Source organism: Somniosus microcephalus, chromosome 2, assembly GCF_052327205.1.
Source record: "Somniosus microcephalus isolate GS21.2 chromosome 2, FLI_Smic_1.0, whole genome shotgun sequence".
NCBI classification, from domain to species: Eukaryota; Metazoa; Chordata; class Chondrichthyes; order Squaliformes; family Somniosidae; genus Somniosus; species Somniosus microcephalus.
Window position 1 is genome coordinate 101,888,753 of NC_140988.1, and position 18,398 is coordinate 101,907,150.

At 42.5% G+C, this 18,398-nt stretch overlaps 1 protein-coding gene across 5 annotated transcripts in view; it reads left to right on the forward strand.

The window, feature by feature from the left end:
* Window positions 1-18,398, forward strand: part of sh3d19 (SH3 domain containing 19) — a 199,742-nt gene that overhangs the window by 61,830 nt on the left and 119,514 nt on the right. For all 5 annotated transcript variants that reach the window (XM_086011738.1, XM_086011731.1, XM_086011750.1 and 2 more), the window contains exon 2: window positions 11,845-11,890. In XM_086011738.1, coding sequence (XP_085867864.1) covers window positions 11,845-11,890 — 46 coding nt within the window. The remainder of the gene's footprint in view (window positions 1-11,844; window positions 11,891-18,398) is intronic.

Below are 18,398 nucleotides of genomic sequence, written 5' to 3' on the forward strand. Positions count from 1 at the left end.
TGATTCATTTGAGAGCCTATACATCTAAGAATTGCATCTGGAGTAGTGTGTTCAGTTTTGATCTTTGAAAAGCTGTCAAAGTATTGGAAGGAATCCAGACTGATTCTTGGACTTGGAGGGCAGGGATATGAAGAAAGACTATCTACCCTGGGACTTCAGCACACTCTCCTCTGACTCAGAAGGTTGTGGGTTCACAGTCCTACTCCAGGGACGTGAGCACATAAAACTAGGCTGACACTCCAGTGCAGTGCTGAGGGAGTGCTGCACTGTTGGAGGTGCCGTCTTTCGGATGAGAGGTTAAACCGAGGCCCCGTCTGCTTTCTCATGTGGACGGAAAAAATCCCATGGCACTATTACGAAGAGTAGGGGAGTTATCACCAGTGTCCTGGCCAATATTTCTCCCTCAACCAACATAACAAAAAAACAGATTATCTGGTCATTATCACATTGCTGTTTATGGGACCTTGCTGTGCACAAATTGGCTGCCATGTTTCCCACATTACAAAAGTGACTCCACTTCAAAAGTACTTCATTGACTGTAAAGCGCTTTGAGATGTCCGGTGGTCGTGAAAGGGCTATATAAATGCAAGTCTTTTTTCTTTACTCTCCAGATAAGTGGAGGATGAGGAGCCTTGATAGAGAGGTTTTTAAGATTTTTATGAGAATGTGGATCCAGGAATGTTTTTCTGTTGGCCCCAGGATTTGAGGACCGGGGACACCATTTAAAGTTAAGAGTCTCAAAGGAAAATAAGAAATTTAGGTAACATGATAAAATTGTGCAATAGTTGATGGTAGAACAGAAAACTACAACAAGTTTTTAAAAAGGCACTTGATTAAAGAAATGGGATACAGGGCTATTAGTTCTATAGTCACAATAAGGAACTTGATGGGAGGTTAGAAAGGGTAGGCAAGATGGACCAGTGTTCTTCTCTTGCCCAAAACACCTATTGTGCTGCTGCATGGACAGCCTGGCCCTGTGTCCTTTCTGCCACATTGGAGTGGGCGGCAGGAGGACTGATAGCCAAGAGACAGCACCATCTTCATGCTCGCTTCTGCCTTGCCACTACTATTGGGCAGTGGCTCAGTATGGCCACAGATCTGCAGGAAAGCAGTCCTAATGGTCCAAGTAAGATCAATGAAACCCTAGCTCCTTGTTGTCTGTAACTGACCACCAAGCCTGTCAAGATTGGAAGAGACAGCCCTCTCCAATCTGGCACTCCAGGCCTATTTGACAGCAGTCTTGGTGTCCATGCTTGGGAACTCTGTGATGGAGGCCTCTGCTGCAGATGTACCTGGAGCTGTCACACTCTCCATGGTGGACTGCAGCATTCTGATACCATCTTCCAATGCGCTGCACCTGCTGCTTGTGGGCTCCTCCATTTCAGCAGCACACTGTCTGATACGATCCCCAGTGCCTCCAACAATCTCGATGCTCTACAGGCATCATTTATAAAAAAAAATTTAAAAAGCAGGGTCTGAGATCTAGATCCCCAGGCTCTTCAGCTGAGAGGCAATCCATCCTGACCCTCCATGTTCTTCATGCTGTGCATGGCATCCAATGCCTTTTCCTTTGGTTCCTAGTCTAACACCCCTGGGTAGATATCTAGGAGCTGGTGCTTGGGAGGGATACAGTGAGTGATGGTGAGTGCCAGGTGCAGTGGGACCTGTGTCATCTTCCTCTGGGCCTTGTGGAGGAGGAAGAAAGGAAGAGATGTTCGAATGGTTCCTGAGGATCGGAGTATGCATCACTTTCAGTAGAGGAAGTGACGTGAAGGTTTCATGATGTAGTTCACTTTGGTGGCGGGGGGGGGGGGGGAATTATCCTTTGGTTATCATGTTCTGATATGCATTTATATACTGTAATGTGCACTTCTCCCCATGCAGCCCATATATGGTAGATATATACTTTAGAAGTGTTTTGGGGGGAGAAAGCATACAGTGACTTGTGCTGTAGTGTGTGTGTGGGAATGAGCGTTGGGCAGTAACAGGATTCAGCTTGATTTTAGTCCCCTCTCCTCCATGGTCGCATATCCAACTGCCACAATCGCTGTCTTACACAGGAATATTGGCCACTTGGGTGAAGCACCTAGAGACATTCAAAACTATGGAACCACACCCCAGTGGGAAGTCACTGCTTACAGGAAAGGAGTGGGGCAGAAAATTAAACAATTGCTGTGTTCTGGAATATTTGTTACACCTGGAAGAATTCCGATCATTTTGAGGAAAGTAAACGCACAGGCAGAACAGTGCTTACATTCTTAGGAATATTCTAGCTTCTAAAAAATATCCTAAAGTTTCATTGCTGCACATTTTCAGTGATAACACAGTTAAATTCATAATTCAGCTGTGGGTTTATTATATGCATATGGAAGATTGATTGCACTGTGTGGATGAAGAGTGAGCATAAGAATATATGAAAATACAGGACCGGAAAAGTCTGCACTCCATCTTGCTGGTTCTGAAAACTTAAAACTTCTCATCACCCATTTATCAAATATTTATTCAATTCTCCCATAACATTCCACACTATCTAGATCTAGATGAAGGTCTAAGGTTTTCTGAAAAGCTGACTTCAGTAGTGAATATTTAAACAATTGTGAACTCATGAGCACATATTGTTTTTGTTATTGTTCCAAGAAGATAAAAGAGCCATTGTTAAATACGTTCTCTCTCTCGAGCCTAATTCCCCCAATAAATAGAAATAAGTGATTCACACCTGTTAATAAGATGATACACCTCTGAGCAATGAGCAATTTTGAATAAGTATGCCATTTTGTTTGTTATATATGTTGCAGCTGTAGATTTCTACCTCTTAGTTTAAAGAATAATATATCGGTCTAGAAAAAATGAAGAACCCATATCCATTGATGGTAGGCAAAAGGGATTTATTCTTAAACCAGTATCATTAGCCATCTTCAGTTTGAGGCCCTACTTGTAATCAATGAAACCAAAATGTAGAACACATTTGTCTAATGAAAGAGCTAATGGCACAATATCGCAAACTCAGCCCCGATAGGGCAGATTTTGTTAATGTGGGATCATTTCAATGATTATTTAAGAATTTAAAATCTCAAAGTGGAATCTGAGGATGGAAACGAGGCAGAGACGAACATTGTTTTAAACAACTTGCATTTATATAGCGCCTTTATCGTAATAAAAAGATCCCAAGGCGCTTTACAGGAGCGTTATCAGAAAAAATTTGACACCAGGCGAAGAGATATTAGGACAGGTAACAAAAGCTTGGTCAAAGAGGTAGCTTTTAGGAGCGACTTAAAGGATGAGAGAGGGGTTTAGGGAGGGAATTCCAGAGTTTAGGGCCAAGGCAGCTGAAGGCACCGCCACCAATGGTGGAGCGATTAAAATAGGGGACGCACAAGAGGCCAGAACTGGAGGAGCCCAGAAACCTTGGAGGGTTGTAAGGCTGGAGGAGGCTACAGAGAAAAGGAGGGCGAGATCATGGAGGGATTTGAACATGCTTTCAAAATTTGTTACAACTGTGTATCAAATGAATAAGTTTAAAATGAACATGTGGAATATAGTAGCTTCAGTATCTGAAGAACGATTGAAACTTCTGAGCAACGTGATTCCCTAACAACAGAGGAAAAGGGATGGTGATCTGTCAAGCCCCATGCATTGTAAATTCCACCAAGTTGTAAAAAAAGTATAACGTTTATTTTAATTTTGTATTTTTAGCATGCACTTTGTGTATGAGTTGTATAATTGTGGATTGACTGGGATAGATTTTGACGTTGGGTGACAGCGAATCAGCAGCCCTTTTATGTCACCGTCGATTTTTATTTCCATTGGTTTCAAAATCTGCCCCAATGTTTCTAAACTTCTTTCACAAAAATCCAAACAATCGAAGTAATTTTGATTCCAGCCACTCCTGTTACTTTGTGGAGAGGATTGTGTTTAAGAAAGATTCGATCTAACTGCTAGAGTTCAAATGTAAGCTAATAGCAGATGGCGCATTGATTTTTAAATAGTAGGGGCTTCCTGTGACACAGAACTAGTTTGTTCAGTGGTAAATACATGGAATCAGATTTACGAACAAACCTATTTGATTTATACATACAAATTGATTGTCTTTTATTAGTCAGAGTTGCATATTATAACAAAATGAAATAAAAAATGCTGTATTTCTGATTGGGGAAAAAAAATCAGAAAATGGAAATACACAGCAGGCCCATTAGCATCAAACCCATTAATTTTTTTATTTCTAGAATTTTCTGTTTTTATTGCACATTTTAACCTTTTGTTCGCTGTCTTTATTTGGAAATATGCATCGGGGGGGTCTGTTCGATTTGATCTGGACCACTGCTTTGTTAATTGGAAAGTTGTATGAGAGATTGTTTGATTCATCGAAGAACCTATATATCTGAGAATTCCAGAGGTAACTTTGACACATTAGAAATTAAAAGCAGGAACTTTGAAACAGCAGGAGCATCCTTTCAAAGCTGGCCAGGTGTTGGAACCCAACGGTGGACAGGAGACAGAGTTTGTAGTGCACTAATTAACTATTCATAAATTTGATGGAAACATTTAAATGATATCAGAAAACAGGATTTCTAAGGGTAAGTTACCCATTATAACTATTCTCCTTTTGTGTTTGATGTACACATTGTACTTTTACTATTTGTCAATAAATTGACTAGTTACTGTAGTCTCAGTGGAATACCTGCCAGTTCAGAAAATTTGGTACAGTAGTATGGTTTAAAACTATGTTCAATCCAGTAAGCAGATTACTGCAAGTCAGTAGGTGTTGGTCCTTGTTGACCTCAGCAAGAGCAGAATACAGACAAGGTACTGCTTCTTGTCGTAGAGGACAGAGGGCCACTTACAAAATTGCTATTGTTTTGTTAGAAGAGAAAACAATCCTAAAAAATCCCAAAACTGTTCATTTTCAAAATGAATGTTAGATGCAAATGACTTCATCGGGTTAACATCCTATGGTCGGTCCCTTGTGACCTACTTAAACCTCAAGTGATTCTGGATCAAAAGTTTTTCTTGACTCCGTAACTACAGTGTTTGAGTTTTGGACTCTTGGGTAAGTTTGATCTCTGCCCTGCTCCCTGTCGCTCAGGAACACCTGAAGCCCATTGCAGTGCCCCTGATGGTGCCCTGACTAAGATCAATCTAGGGGTATGGTAGCATAGTGGTAATGTTACTGGGCTAGTAATCCAGAGGCCTGGACTAATCCAGAGACAGGAGTTCAAATCCCACCACGGCAACTGAGGAATTTAAATTCAGTTAATTGACCAGGAAACTGCCAGATTGTCATAAAACCCATCTGGTTCACTAATGTCCTTCAGGGAAGGAAATCTACTGACCTTACCTAGTCTGGCCTACGTGTGACTCCAGACCTACAGCAATGTGGTTGACTGCCCTTTGAAATGGCCTAGCAAGCCACCCAGTTGTATCAAACCGCTACAAAAAAGTATACCGAGAATAAAATCAGACGGATGTCCCAGCATCGTTCTAGGAACCAGATCCGGCATCGACCTAGGAACCAGTTCCGACAAAGGCAAAGTCCTTCTTGTTAACATCTGGGGACTAGTCACAGACGAGTCCAGCAACAGCCTGACATAGTCATACTCACAGAATCATAGCTTTCAATCAACGTCCCAGACTCTGCCATCACCATCCCTGGGTATGTCCTGTGTCACAGTGGTAGACATTCTGAAGGGAGTGGCCCTGGGAGGCCTGATTATTGAATCCGGGCCCCATGAAGCATCAGGTCAAACATGGGCAAACATTACCAACTACCGCCCTCCCTCAGCTGATAAATCAGTACTCCTCCATGTTGAACACCACATGGAAGAAGCACTGAGCGTAGCAAGGTACAAAACGTACTCTGGGTGGGGGACTTCAATGCCCATCACCAAGAGTGGCTCGGTAGCACCACTACCGACCGAGCTGGCCGAGTCCTGAAGGACATAGCTACCAGACTGGGCTTGTAGCAGTTGGTGAGAGAACCAATGCAAAGGAATAACCTACTTGACCTGTCGCAGATGCATCTGTCCATGAGACACACTGAGGACACCCTCCATTATGTTGTGTGGCATTACAACCATGCTAAATGGGATAGATTCAGAACAGATCTAGCAGCTCAAAACTGGGCATCCATGAGGCGCTGTGGGCCATCAGCAGCAGAAGAATTGTATTCCACCACAATCTGCAACCTCATGGCCCGGCATATCCCTCACTCTAGCATTACCATCAAGCCAGTGGACTAACCCTGGTTCAATGAGGAGTGCAGAAGAGCATGCCAGGAGCAGCACCAGATGTACTTAAAAAGAGGTGCCAACCTGGTGAAGCTACCACACAGGACTACATACATGCTAAACAGCGTAAACAACATGCTATAGACTGAGCTAAGCGATCCCACAACCAACAGATCAGATCATAGCTCCGCAGTCCTGCCACATCCAATCGTGAATGGTGGTGGACATTTAAACAACTAACGGGAAGAAGAGGGTCCATAAACATCCCCATCCTCGATGATGGCAGAGCTCATACCTTACTCCTAAATGAAACCTCCCTGCTTGGCTATATCTTCCATCACTTGCTCCACCGTGATGGCGGTGTGGCTCTCATCACCAAATCACACCTTGCCCTGTGACTTAACTCGCACCAAGTCCCGTTCACCCATCGTGCTCGCTGACCTACATTGGCTCCCGGTTAGGCAATGCCTCGATTTTAAAATTCTCATCATTGTTTTTAAATCCCTCCATGGCCTCACCCCTCCCTACTTCTGAAATCTCCAACAGCCGCCCCCCCCCCACCACCCCCGAGATATCTGCACTCCTCTAATTCTGGTCTCTTGAGCATCCCTGATTTTAATCGCTCCATCATTTCTCCTTATGTGGCTCGGTGTCAAAAATGTTTTTGTCTTGTAACACTCCTGTGAAGCGCCTTGGGATATTTTACTACGTTAAAGGTGCTATATCAATACAAATTGTTGTTGTTAGTGCAACGGACATAAGAAATAGGAGTAGGCCATTCGGCCTCTCGAGCTTGCTCCGCCATTCAGTAAGATCATGGCTGATCATCTACCTCAACTCCACTTTGCTGCACTATCCCAGAATATACTCAACGACTGAGCCTCCACAGCCCTCTGGGGCACAGCATTCCAAAGATTCACCACCCTCTGAGTGAAGAAATTTCTCGTCATCTCAGTCCTAAATGGCCAACCCCTTATTCTGAGACTGTGACCTCTGGTTCTAGACTCCCCAGCCAGGGGAAACATCCTCCCTGCATCTACCCTCTCAAGCCCTGTAAGAATTTTGTATGTTTCAATGAGATCACCTCTCATTCTTCTAAACTCCAGAGAATATAGGCCCAGTCTACTCAATCTCTCCTCATAGGACAATTTCCCCATCCCTGGAACCAGTCTGGTGAACCTTTGTTGTATAAATTTCCTTAGGTAAGGAGACCAAAACTGTACACAATACTCCAGGTGTGATCTCACCAGGGCCCTATAAGGCTGAAGCATTTGCAACCATCTTCAGTCAGAAGCGCTGAGTAGATGATCCATCTTGGCCTCCTCCCGAGGTCCCCACCATCACAGAAGCCAGTCTTCAGCCAATTCGATTCACTCCACATGATCTCAAGAAATGGCTGAGCACACTGGATACAGCAAAGTCTATGGGCCCCAACAACATCCCGGCTGTCGTGCTGAAGACTTGTGCTCCAGAACTAGCCAAGCTGTTCCAGTACAGCTACAACACTGGCATCTACCTGACAAAGTAGGAAATTGCCCAGTTATGTCCTGTCCACAAAAAGCAGGATAAATCCAATCCAGCCAATTACCGCTCCATCAGTCTACTCTCTATCATCAGCAAAGTGATAGAAGGTGTTGTCGACAGTGCTATCAAGTGGCATTTACTCACCAGTAACATGCTCAGTTTGGGTTCCACCAGAGCCATTCGGCTCCAGACCTCATTACAACCTTAGTCCAAACATGGAAAAAGAGCTGAATTCCAGAGGTGAGGTGAGAGTAACTGCCCTTGATATCAAGGCAGCATTTGACTGAGTGTGGCATCAAGGAGCCCTAGTAAAATTGAAGTCAATGGGAACTGAGAGGAAAACTCCATTGGCTGGAGCAATACCTAGTACAAAGGAAGATGGTTGTGGTTGTTGAAAGTCAATCATCTCAGCCCCAGGACATCGCTGCACAAGTTCCTCGGGGCAGTGTCCTAGGCCTGACCATCTTCAGCTGCTTCATAAATGACCTCCTCTCCATATGAAGTCAGAAGTGGGTTGTTCGTTGATCATTGCACAGTGTTCAGTTCCATTTGCAACTCCTCAGATAATGAAGCAGTCCGTGCCCGCCATTCAGGGTTGGGCCGATAAGTGGCAAGTAACATTCGCGCCAAACAAGTGCCAGTTAATCACCATCTCCAACAAGAGAGAGTCTAACCACCACCCCTTGACATTCAATGGCATTACCATTGTCGAATTCCCCACCAACATCCTGGGGGTCACCATTGGCCAGAAACTTAACTGGACCAGCCACATAAATACTGTGGCTACAAGAGCAGGTCAGAGGCTAGGTATTCTGTGGCAAGTGTCTCACCTTCTGACTCCCCAGAGCCTTTCCACCATCTACAAGGCACAAGGCAGGAGTGTGATGGAATACTCTCCACTTGCCTGGATGAGTGTAGCTCCAACAACACTCAAGAAGCTTGACACCATCCAGGACAAAGCAGCCCGCTTGATTGGCACTCCATCCACCACCTTAAACATTCACTCTCTCCACCACTGACGCACCGTGGCTGCAGTGTGTACCATCTACAAGATGCACTGCAGCAACGCGCCATGACTTCTTAGGCAGCACCTCCCAAACCCACAAATTCTACCGCCTAGAAGGACAAGGGCAGCAGGCGCATGGGAAGACCTTCCCCTCCAAGTCACATGCCACACTGACTCGGAAATAAATTGCTGTTCCTTCGTCGCTGGGTCAAAATCCTGGAACTCCCTCTCTAACAGCACTACAGGAGTACCTTCACCACACGGACTACAGCAGTTCAATAAGGCGGCTCACCACCACCTTCTCGAGGGCAATTAGGGATGGGCAATAAATGCTGGCCTTGCCATCGACGCCCACATCCCATGAACAAGTTTTAAAAAACCTAACAGTATCGCATCAATACCAAGCCATACAATGTGTTTACTCATTTAATCATCAGGCCCACACAAAATAAGAACTGTAGAGAAATGGGTTTGATTAGTTAGAATTGAGAATTGTCATGAGGTGGATCCTAAAATTGGTGAGTTAATTGCTGCTATTTAATTATAGACTTACTTGTTTTTATTTGAGGTACTGTCAACTTAGAAGAATGTGATGGCTTTAGTCTGAATCCACATGTGCCTATAATCTTGCTGATTATCTGCGAACAGCAATGTGCATGTGAACACTGGTCCATCTCGATGAGATTGTCCAAACTTGTTTTGCATAGAACTGTTCTAGTCAACAGACTGAGGAGTCTTTCATTACATCAGTCTGGACTGGATTTGAACTCCTCTCAGAGAGAGGCGGTCAATGTCTAACCCACATTATCACCCAGTCCCCTGCTAACATAACGTAAATGATGATCAAATCCATTACAAAGATGGGAGAGAGGCTCAGCTACTGGGCTCTGCCAAGCTGACAGGAAGTCCAGTGTGGCAATGTCCTACAAAATACATGAAGCAGAAACTGGTAGCAGACCAGCAAAAACTGAAGATCTTCAGAAACCACTTTGCAAACTTTCCCTTTCAGATAGGATTGCGGCTGAAAAGAGAAATGTGCTCCCCGATGGGTCAGCTGGTTAAGATAGTGAGTAGACCAGGCGTGCCACAGGTTGGTTTGAACCCCAGTCTGTACAAATCTCTGCCACAGTGGTAATAAGGGTGCTGCAGTTGACCTAATGTGACAGCCTTTAAGTTAAGAAGGGAAAAATTGTCCAATATTACCATTCCTCCTCACTATTCAAAAATCCCTACTGGCTGTGCAAGTACGTGGCCTTGAATAAAGATGAGGCTTGGTGATGATGCTCGTGTGATCGAATAGCATGCCAACTCTCACTGTCTAGGCTCATTCTCTGTCCAGCAAGGAGCCCATGACTTCAGGAAGGAGAGAAAATTGGCAAAAAGAATTTTAAGTAGAAGAAAAAAAAAAGTACTTTTGTTCACTAGTACAGTTTAAATGGGGTTGAAGGTGTGTTCCCATTCCCTTGTTGTGCAGTGATCCCTGGGCTGGGCAGTTATGCTTCCATTTCATGATGTTGGATCAATAGAGGGAAATGCACAGAAGTAAGCTATACACGACAGAAGCCAAGTGATGCGGGGAGCTTATAAAACTGTGTTGCGTGCTAGCCTAATTACTGGCTTTTTATATCACAGCACTGGTAAATCAAGTGGAGGGACAGTGGAAATGACTAATTTTTCAGTAGGTTCACAATATAGTTTTATCATGTCTGTTAATAACAATTGCAGTGGTAGAAGTTACTTTCACTTGAAAAAAATTAACTTCCCACTCTGAGTTCAAACTGAATTAGTCTGGACATCAGGAATTTTATAAACCATACATGATGACATTATTCCAGTAAATATTTTTCATACTTCCTGAAGATTGTCATGAATGAAAACAGACACGGTTCACCATATCACTATAACCATTCTACAATCGATGCCTCAACATAGTCATCTATATTTAAAAATCTTTTGTGTATGTACTTCCTGTCCATAAATGTTACTTTTTGTATCCATTTTTATGGTGGAAATTTCCTATGTAAACATTTATAATAGAATTCCGAACACATTTTATAATGGGAAAACTATATGTAAACATTTCACCATTGTAGCTTGTTGATGAATCAGTCGACTCACATGATACTTTTGATACAATTTTCTCAAAATGAAAAAAGGCACATTTCGCAACAACCTGGATTTATATTTATCCAAAAGTCTCTTATAACCTTCATTGAAGTCTTCACTAGAAGGCCTCAGCTTTTCCCAAAATCCTAACTTGGAATTCATATTTTGACCCTGAACAGTGACTCTTTAAGCTGAAGGTAGATCCTGCAGTCTGAGGATGTTCATTGCGCACAATTTCCCCTGGTGCATCAGTAGCTTTCAAGCTAGTAAATGATGGAATGCTTTTCTATGAGTCTCCCAACAAAATGTATTTGTTTTTCAAAATGATTTGAAGAAAAGCTAGCTAACATTCAAAAGCTTTATTCAGTATTATTTAAAACATTGTGTATGTATAGATGAGAGTGTCAGACCAAAAGAAAAAAAATTTGGAATGTACTGATTGCAAGCCTATTGTAGCTTGAGTTGATGTTTGAATTATAGATACTCTATAAACTGGAAAGAGCAAAATACAGATTGTGTCTTTCCTCATCTTAATTTGAGTCCTTTTTTGGAAAAACACAAATGAGTTGAATTTTGAATACAAACAGAAATCTTATAATTATCACCTTTTATTTTGTTGATAGAAAATATAAACAGTCTAATGAGTCTCACCATTGCATGTGACAGAGAGAGAGCGAACCACGCAGTGATGGAGAAATTGGACCCTATTTCATGAATTCTCACCCAGAAACCATTCAGACAAAACATCAAATTATACTATTTGTAGAGATTGCTTGGAAAGTTTCAGATGTGTATTGAATCTGACAGTAATGGTTTTTTTTATGGTGCACCTTCTGCTAAAATGGACTAATAAACAAGATCCTTGGATTTCCACCCAGTCATGTGTAGTCTATACCCCACAGCTCATCATATTGAATAATTTGTCTGATTTGAACAGCGTAAATTACACAAACCCAAAATGACCTATTTTTTTATGGTTTACAGATCGTTCTGATAGAAATAAACCAGACCAGTCATCCCGCAGCTCTAGGTAAGGACAAAGTGACCTTTTGGAATGAATGAGATGGATGCGTGGAATGTGCTGTAGTTTTCCTAGTTACCACTAATCCCTTGGAGTGTGTTGGGCAGAGAAAGCAGTGGGATAACAGACCACATTGTACAGTACCGTGCCTTCACACAGGGGCCAGTTCAAGTCAAGAAAAACATTTAATGAATTGAACTCTGTTTTGAATTTTGAATTTTTATTTGTTACAGTAGTCAAGGTCAATTTGGAACAACTTGTTCCTTGAAATATTTATAGTATGTACTGTATATTTATTTTGTAAAGTAAAACATGAAGGTGTGCAGTGAAGATTCTTTCAGTTAGAAGTATCCCAAGTTCAGCTTCAAAAAAGTATAGAATGGACTAATAAGTAGAACCAAACTAAGGTTTGTACAGATTTGGTTTTGAACCAGACAGCCTTGTTTTAGGCCAGATAATCTGATTTTAAATGGAACTGTCTGGAATATTCTAAACTGTAAACCAGATACCATACTTTAAAGGAAAGCAACTTATTTTCCACTTCTGTTTCTTATGATGTAGAGGCATGAGTTAATAAGTTTTTCAATAAATTTTCATCGACAGCATAGAATTCGAGCATTAATCTCACCCCTTGCCCTCTCCAGCTGTTGAACTTTGCAAAATGTGACTATGTTAAACCAACCCAAACTGATCTTGGGCTCGGGTTAACTAATTTCCTTCCCTTCCCCCTTTTCAAAATGGAAAAATGGAGCAGAACCTGGGTGTTACTGTACCACTGAACTGGAAGAGGGATTAATAGTGTAGATTATTTGAATCATTGTGATTCTGATCAGTTATCCCTCGAGTTAGACTGTCTAGCATCCTTCTCCTTGTTATTAACTGAATTGCCATTTGGAAGCTCTGTTCCATTTGCTGTGGTCACTTAGCGAAGGATGCTGTTGGATTATACCACTTGGACTGTGTTTGTGGGAGGTATACACCGGGTCACTGCATTTCGCCTAACATAATATTTTAGCCTCCTGGTGGAGGGTGGGATGACGCATCTACTCAATTTTATTGTGCACCTGTTGAATGTTTGCTTCATTTACCAGAATAATTTAAATTGATGCCAGTTTTGTCCTTGTTTGTTTCCATGGAAACCTGGTTTGTTTGTATGATGTCCCATGAGCACTGGAACCGTTATTCTAGGGAAAACTTGAAAAAAATCTCACATGCAAACATTTGCACGCCAGCTGTCTTGAGTTCTAAGTTGACATTATTTGAACCCATTTCAAGAGTTATATTTTACTGGGATTGGAGGATGTCAGTATCAATCAATCAACTCGGTTGGAGGGAGCGACTGGAGGCTGTCCGAAGCAGCCAGTCTGAAATTGCTTTCTTCTACCACAAAAACAGATGTCACTGGAAATACTCAGCTGGCCCAGCAGCATCTGTGGAGAGAACAGATAAAACATTTCGGGTATGAACCCTTACTCAGAACTGGCAGATATTGCAGATGAACAGCATTTGAAAAAAGTAACAAAACAAGGGGAAGGGAAAAGAAATGCAACAGAACCACACACATTGGTAAATAAATGGAATGACCTGTAAAGTGCTAAGTGCTGGAGATGGTTAAATAGCAGAAGTGATATTAGCAAGAGACAATAGGAGGCATAATGAGAGAAATCAAAGAACGAAAAGACCTATAAGAGAGACAAAATGTGTGAATAGCTAAAGGAATGGAGAGCAAGCATGTAGAGAGGGAAGCATATAAAACTGGAGCAGGCTTCAGTGGGGCAGGACCCTAGTAAAAGAACAAAGCTGGTCGACACTAGATTTCCATGTTCTAGTCTTGTATTTTAAGATTTGAAAAAGAGAACATTTTGAAATGCACAGCAAACTGATCAGCATCTGAAATAGGAAAAGACAGATTACCGTTTTGGTGTGATCCTTTCCTTTTATCAGTACTTACTTCTAAATTTTTGTTTCAATGGTACTGACTCATGTCACCCCTCCTGAAGCTACTTTCTTTTTTCCTTCTTTCCTTCCATCCATCCATCCATCCACCCACGACATTTATTGCCCATCCCTAAATTGAAGTTGGCTCTAAATTGCCAGAAAATGCACCAAATCGTGTCAAAAATGAAAATGTTGGGGGGGAGGGTGGTGGGAGGTGGGGTCGTCTGTTAACAGGAGAAGAAAGATCCCAGATTCCACTATGAAATTAATCTCAAGTCTTCAGCACACACATTCACATTCATTAATTTCTAAATCCACCATTGCTGCAAATTGTTTTCTGTCCCTGAAATAAGAGTGACCAAATGTTTGGTATATCTGCAACTTAAGTTAGGGTGAGCCTGTGCCCTGTTGCACTTTCAATCTGTTTATTTTCAGATGTCATAAGAGCTGCTTTTGATCTTCCAGCTTTCTTTGGGATTTTGTCTGAATCTGTTTGTTTTTTTATAGGTTGATATTATGCAAGCACAAGGAAAAAAAATCTTTGTTGGAATAAAACTAGTACGAAAACTCTAATAATCTCCCGTCCTGGGTCTGAGTCTAGGAGCTGTTTTACATGTTATTGTACTTGTCCCTACTGAAGGGCCAGCACTGGAATTAACTTCCTGCCTTCGAAAACCAAAACTGCTTTCTGCATGAGTGTTGGTTCACTAGGCTCCCTCGTGGAGCAACCTCCCTGATAACTATGGACACAAACGGAATCTGAATCAATGCAACACAGCTCCTGTTTGCCCATGTATATGGCTTCACTTTTTTTTTTAAAAACACTCTGCTGGATTTCTAAAAACTCAGCAATGGAAGACAAAACCTATGATTCATGACTGAACGTAGTGTGAATTTCACAACAGTGAAAATAAAATTACCAGCAGCCCAAAAAGCATGGCAATGACCAGTCCAACTGTGTCTCATTAATCTCAAACCCTTCCATTGACACCAATGCTGCAACAAAAGTTGTTTTAGGAGTCCTTGCTAGTGCTTCAGCATCTGTGTTGAACAATATCAGATCAAAGATTGAACCTGGACCTTACTGACCTGTATGACTCCGTGCCCCATTGCTTGGCATATTTACACCTTGAACCATCTGAGCGGTCTATCCTGTATGCTTCTATTTCCTTTCTTGTAAGCGGGTTATCCTTTAGCCTTTTAAACACAGTAAAAATGTATACGTGGAAAGTTAAGAGTTACTGCTTCTTGGATCGTGAACAACAGAAAAGTCATGACTTTCTAGACCAGTAAAATTTGCTCTAAGTTTACAACAAAACTAGATTTTGATAATTTTGTTGTGTATCTCTTGTTCCACTTGTATGGGTAGACAGAAAGATTAGATATTTGTGCAGTAGTTCACATTTGTCCCCTCTCCCAACATGGCTGGAGAGAAAAAAACAAATTTGCGCTCCCTCGTCAGGTAGTGGCTGGATGGCCTGATCAGTGGTTACCTCCATAAACATCCAGGAAAGGGCATCAGAGTCTTTTCATTTGCCCTGTTCCCCCAGCTGAAGGAACCTTCTTGAGAATGAGATTCCATGAAAGAGAAAACACACAGGAAAATGACAACATTTATTTCAATTATTCAGTCATTTTATGGGCTCTTTGTTGCTTCTATTAAGATGGGAAAGTGGGATTTTTTTGTCACAGCCTTCTCTGCAGCTGTTGTCGATGTTCACCCAAACATCAGTTGCAACAAGGTGTATGTTCATGACTTTTGGCCAGATTGTAGTTTACTCTTTTCTCCCCATAGAAATAACTATGATATTATGATTGAAAACTGCCAAAATTCATTTGTATTGGGAAGCTGAATTTGACTACCCATTGAGGGTGGGTTTCAAACTCGAGCCACGTGAACTGTCTTCAACAGTTTAAAAATGAAAATGAAAGAAGAAAAAGTAAAATTTCACGATGACTGGTGTGAACTGCTGATCAACTCGCAAACGCAAACAATGGGAGAATTGTAGAACTGGTACTATCCAGGCTACATTTATAGCATTGATTTGTTGAATGATTTTATTTTATTTACCAGTATTCTCCTGAAGGTGCTGGCGTCATGTGTAATATGATTCCCTGGGGCGCCGGCAGCTCTCTGGTACCACACCTAAGAATGTGGGAAAGTGAGCGGCCGACCCCGGGCCGCCACTTCCGTCCGCGCCGCGCTGGGGACATGGGGGTTTAATTCCTCTCATTACTCCGGGGCTGGCCTGAATCTGCAATCGCTGCACCGTCCAGGCCTCTCTCAACCTCCCAAGAAATGTTGGGAGTTGTTATGATCCGGAATGCACGGTTGGAGCCGATGTAATAGTAACTTAAAAAAGGGAATTGGAGATAGACTTGAAGGCGAAAGGTTTGCAAGGCGACGGGGAAAGGGCAGGGGAGTCGGACTAAGCGCACAGCGCTTTCAAAGAGCCGGTACCAGCACAATAGGCCGAATTGCCGCCTTCTGTGCTCTATGATTCTTCTATGTTCTATGATTCTATGAGTTTGATTGGGAACTTACTGAAACACGTGGTGTGTTGTTTGAGACTGGGATACAGTAAATAGTAAAACCAAAATGATTTGGTATGCGGCGGGGCTGTTTTTGAGGATATTGCTAGTTTTTTGGAGTTAAATTCTGTTACTAGACAAAATTTGTGTGAAAGCGGGGTAGTATTTGTGTGCAGTTTTGGTCGCCTTATCTGAGGAAGGATGTTCTTGCCATGGAGGGAGTGCAGCGAAGATTCACCAGACTGATACCTGGGATGGCAGGAATGACGTATGAAGAGAGATTGGGTCGATTGGGCTTATATTCGCTGGAGTTTAGAAGAATGAGAGGGGATCTCATTGAAACTTATAACATTCTAACGGGACTAGACAGACTAGACACAGGAAGGATGTTCCCGATGGCGGGGGAGTCCAGAACCAGGGGTCACAGTCTAAAGATAAGGGGTAAGCCATTTAGGACAGAAATGAGGAGGAATTTCTTCACCCAGAGTGTGGTGAACCTGTGGAATTCTCTACCACAGAAGGCAGTTGAGGCCAATTCATTAAATATATTCAAGAAGGAGTTAGATATATTTCTTAAGGCTAAAGGGATCAAGGGATATGGGGAGAAAGCAGGGACAGGGTACTGAATTTGGATGATCAGCCATGATCTCATTAAATAGCGGAGCAAGCTCGAGGGGCCGAATGGCCTAATCCTGCTCCTATCTTCTATGTTTCTAAGCCTGTTCAATAATGGACAATGTCACAGGCGAGCCCAGTCCTGTCTTCATCAAACAGTCAGTATCAAGAATCCTGGCTGATTGTAGCAGCACCCCCTTCCCTCCTCTCCATCCCAGGGAGCCTGAGGCTAATTATAGCACACAAACTGCTATCCCAGCTGAGATCAGCTGATTGTGTCAGACTGCAAACTGAACCTAGTACCTTCTGGCAGGTTATTAATTTATCAGGTGCTGTCTTTCACCCACAGTAATTGGACAAGGCCATTGGGGAGCTCATGGCATATTTATAGAATCATAGGAATTTCAGTGCAGAAGGAGGCTGTTTGGTTTATATTGCCTGTATTGGACCTATCTGCTCTATTCCCATTCCCCCACTTTTCTCATACCGTTCCCTTTAATGTTTTCCTTCTTGAAAATTTTTATCCGATTTAACTCGGCTTCAATACTCACTTTTAGTGATGTGTATCCTACTCTAATAACCCTTGGCATGATAACGTTTCTTCTTCATGCTTCTAGTTATATTGCACAATAATTCCTGAAGTGGTTCTGCAGTACCAGCTCCCAATCCTGGTGCTGCAGAAATTGTTGTGTTTACATTTTGGGTTGTTTTAAAGTCAGTGTTTTCAGCTATTTAGCTAATGGTTGTTCATTCCCTGACACTGGTAGAAGATCCACACTGGTCACCGATCACAAAAGCACTTTGCTGACTTGTATGTGGTGGGATTTCAGCTGCTCCGCTCGCTGGGTGTCAAAATACATGGTTTGCCTCTGACGTCAAATTGTAGTTTGGGCGCTACCAGTTCTGCAGTGTTTGCGTTTGCAGCGGTTGTGTTTGCAGCGGTTAGTCATCGTGCAGTTTTGTTTTTTACTTCTTTGCGTTTCTGTTGATGCCGCAGCCAGTGCCTGCTCTGATGTGCTGACTGAAAACGGTCATTTTGGTGGTGTACAGCATTTCTGGTTGGAAACAGTGAAACCTTAGTCACATCGCTGGTTTGCAGCAAGTGCTGAATAAGAACGTTTTGCTCCCTAGATAGTTCAACTGGTTTAGCCAGTAAGGTTCCAGGTTTCATTCTGGTTTGTGCTCAGTCAGCTGATCTGAGCTAGGATGGTGTTCGGGTTAATCATCTAGAGACTAGTTTAAAGTTGAGAGAGCTGTCTCACAGACTAGTCAAGCAATAACTTGACATTGAATGACAGTCATACTCACAGAATCATATCTATGTCCCGGACTCCTCCATTATTATCCGTGTGTATGTCCTGTTACCGCCAGGACAGACCCACCAGAGGTGGGGGCACTGTGATATACAGTCAGGTGGGAGCGGCCCTGGGAG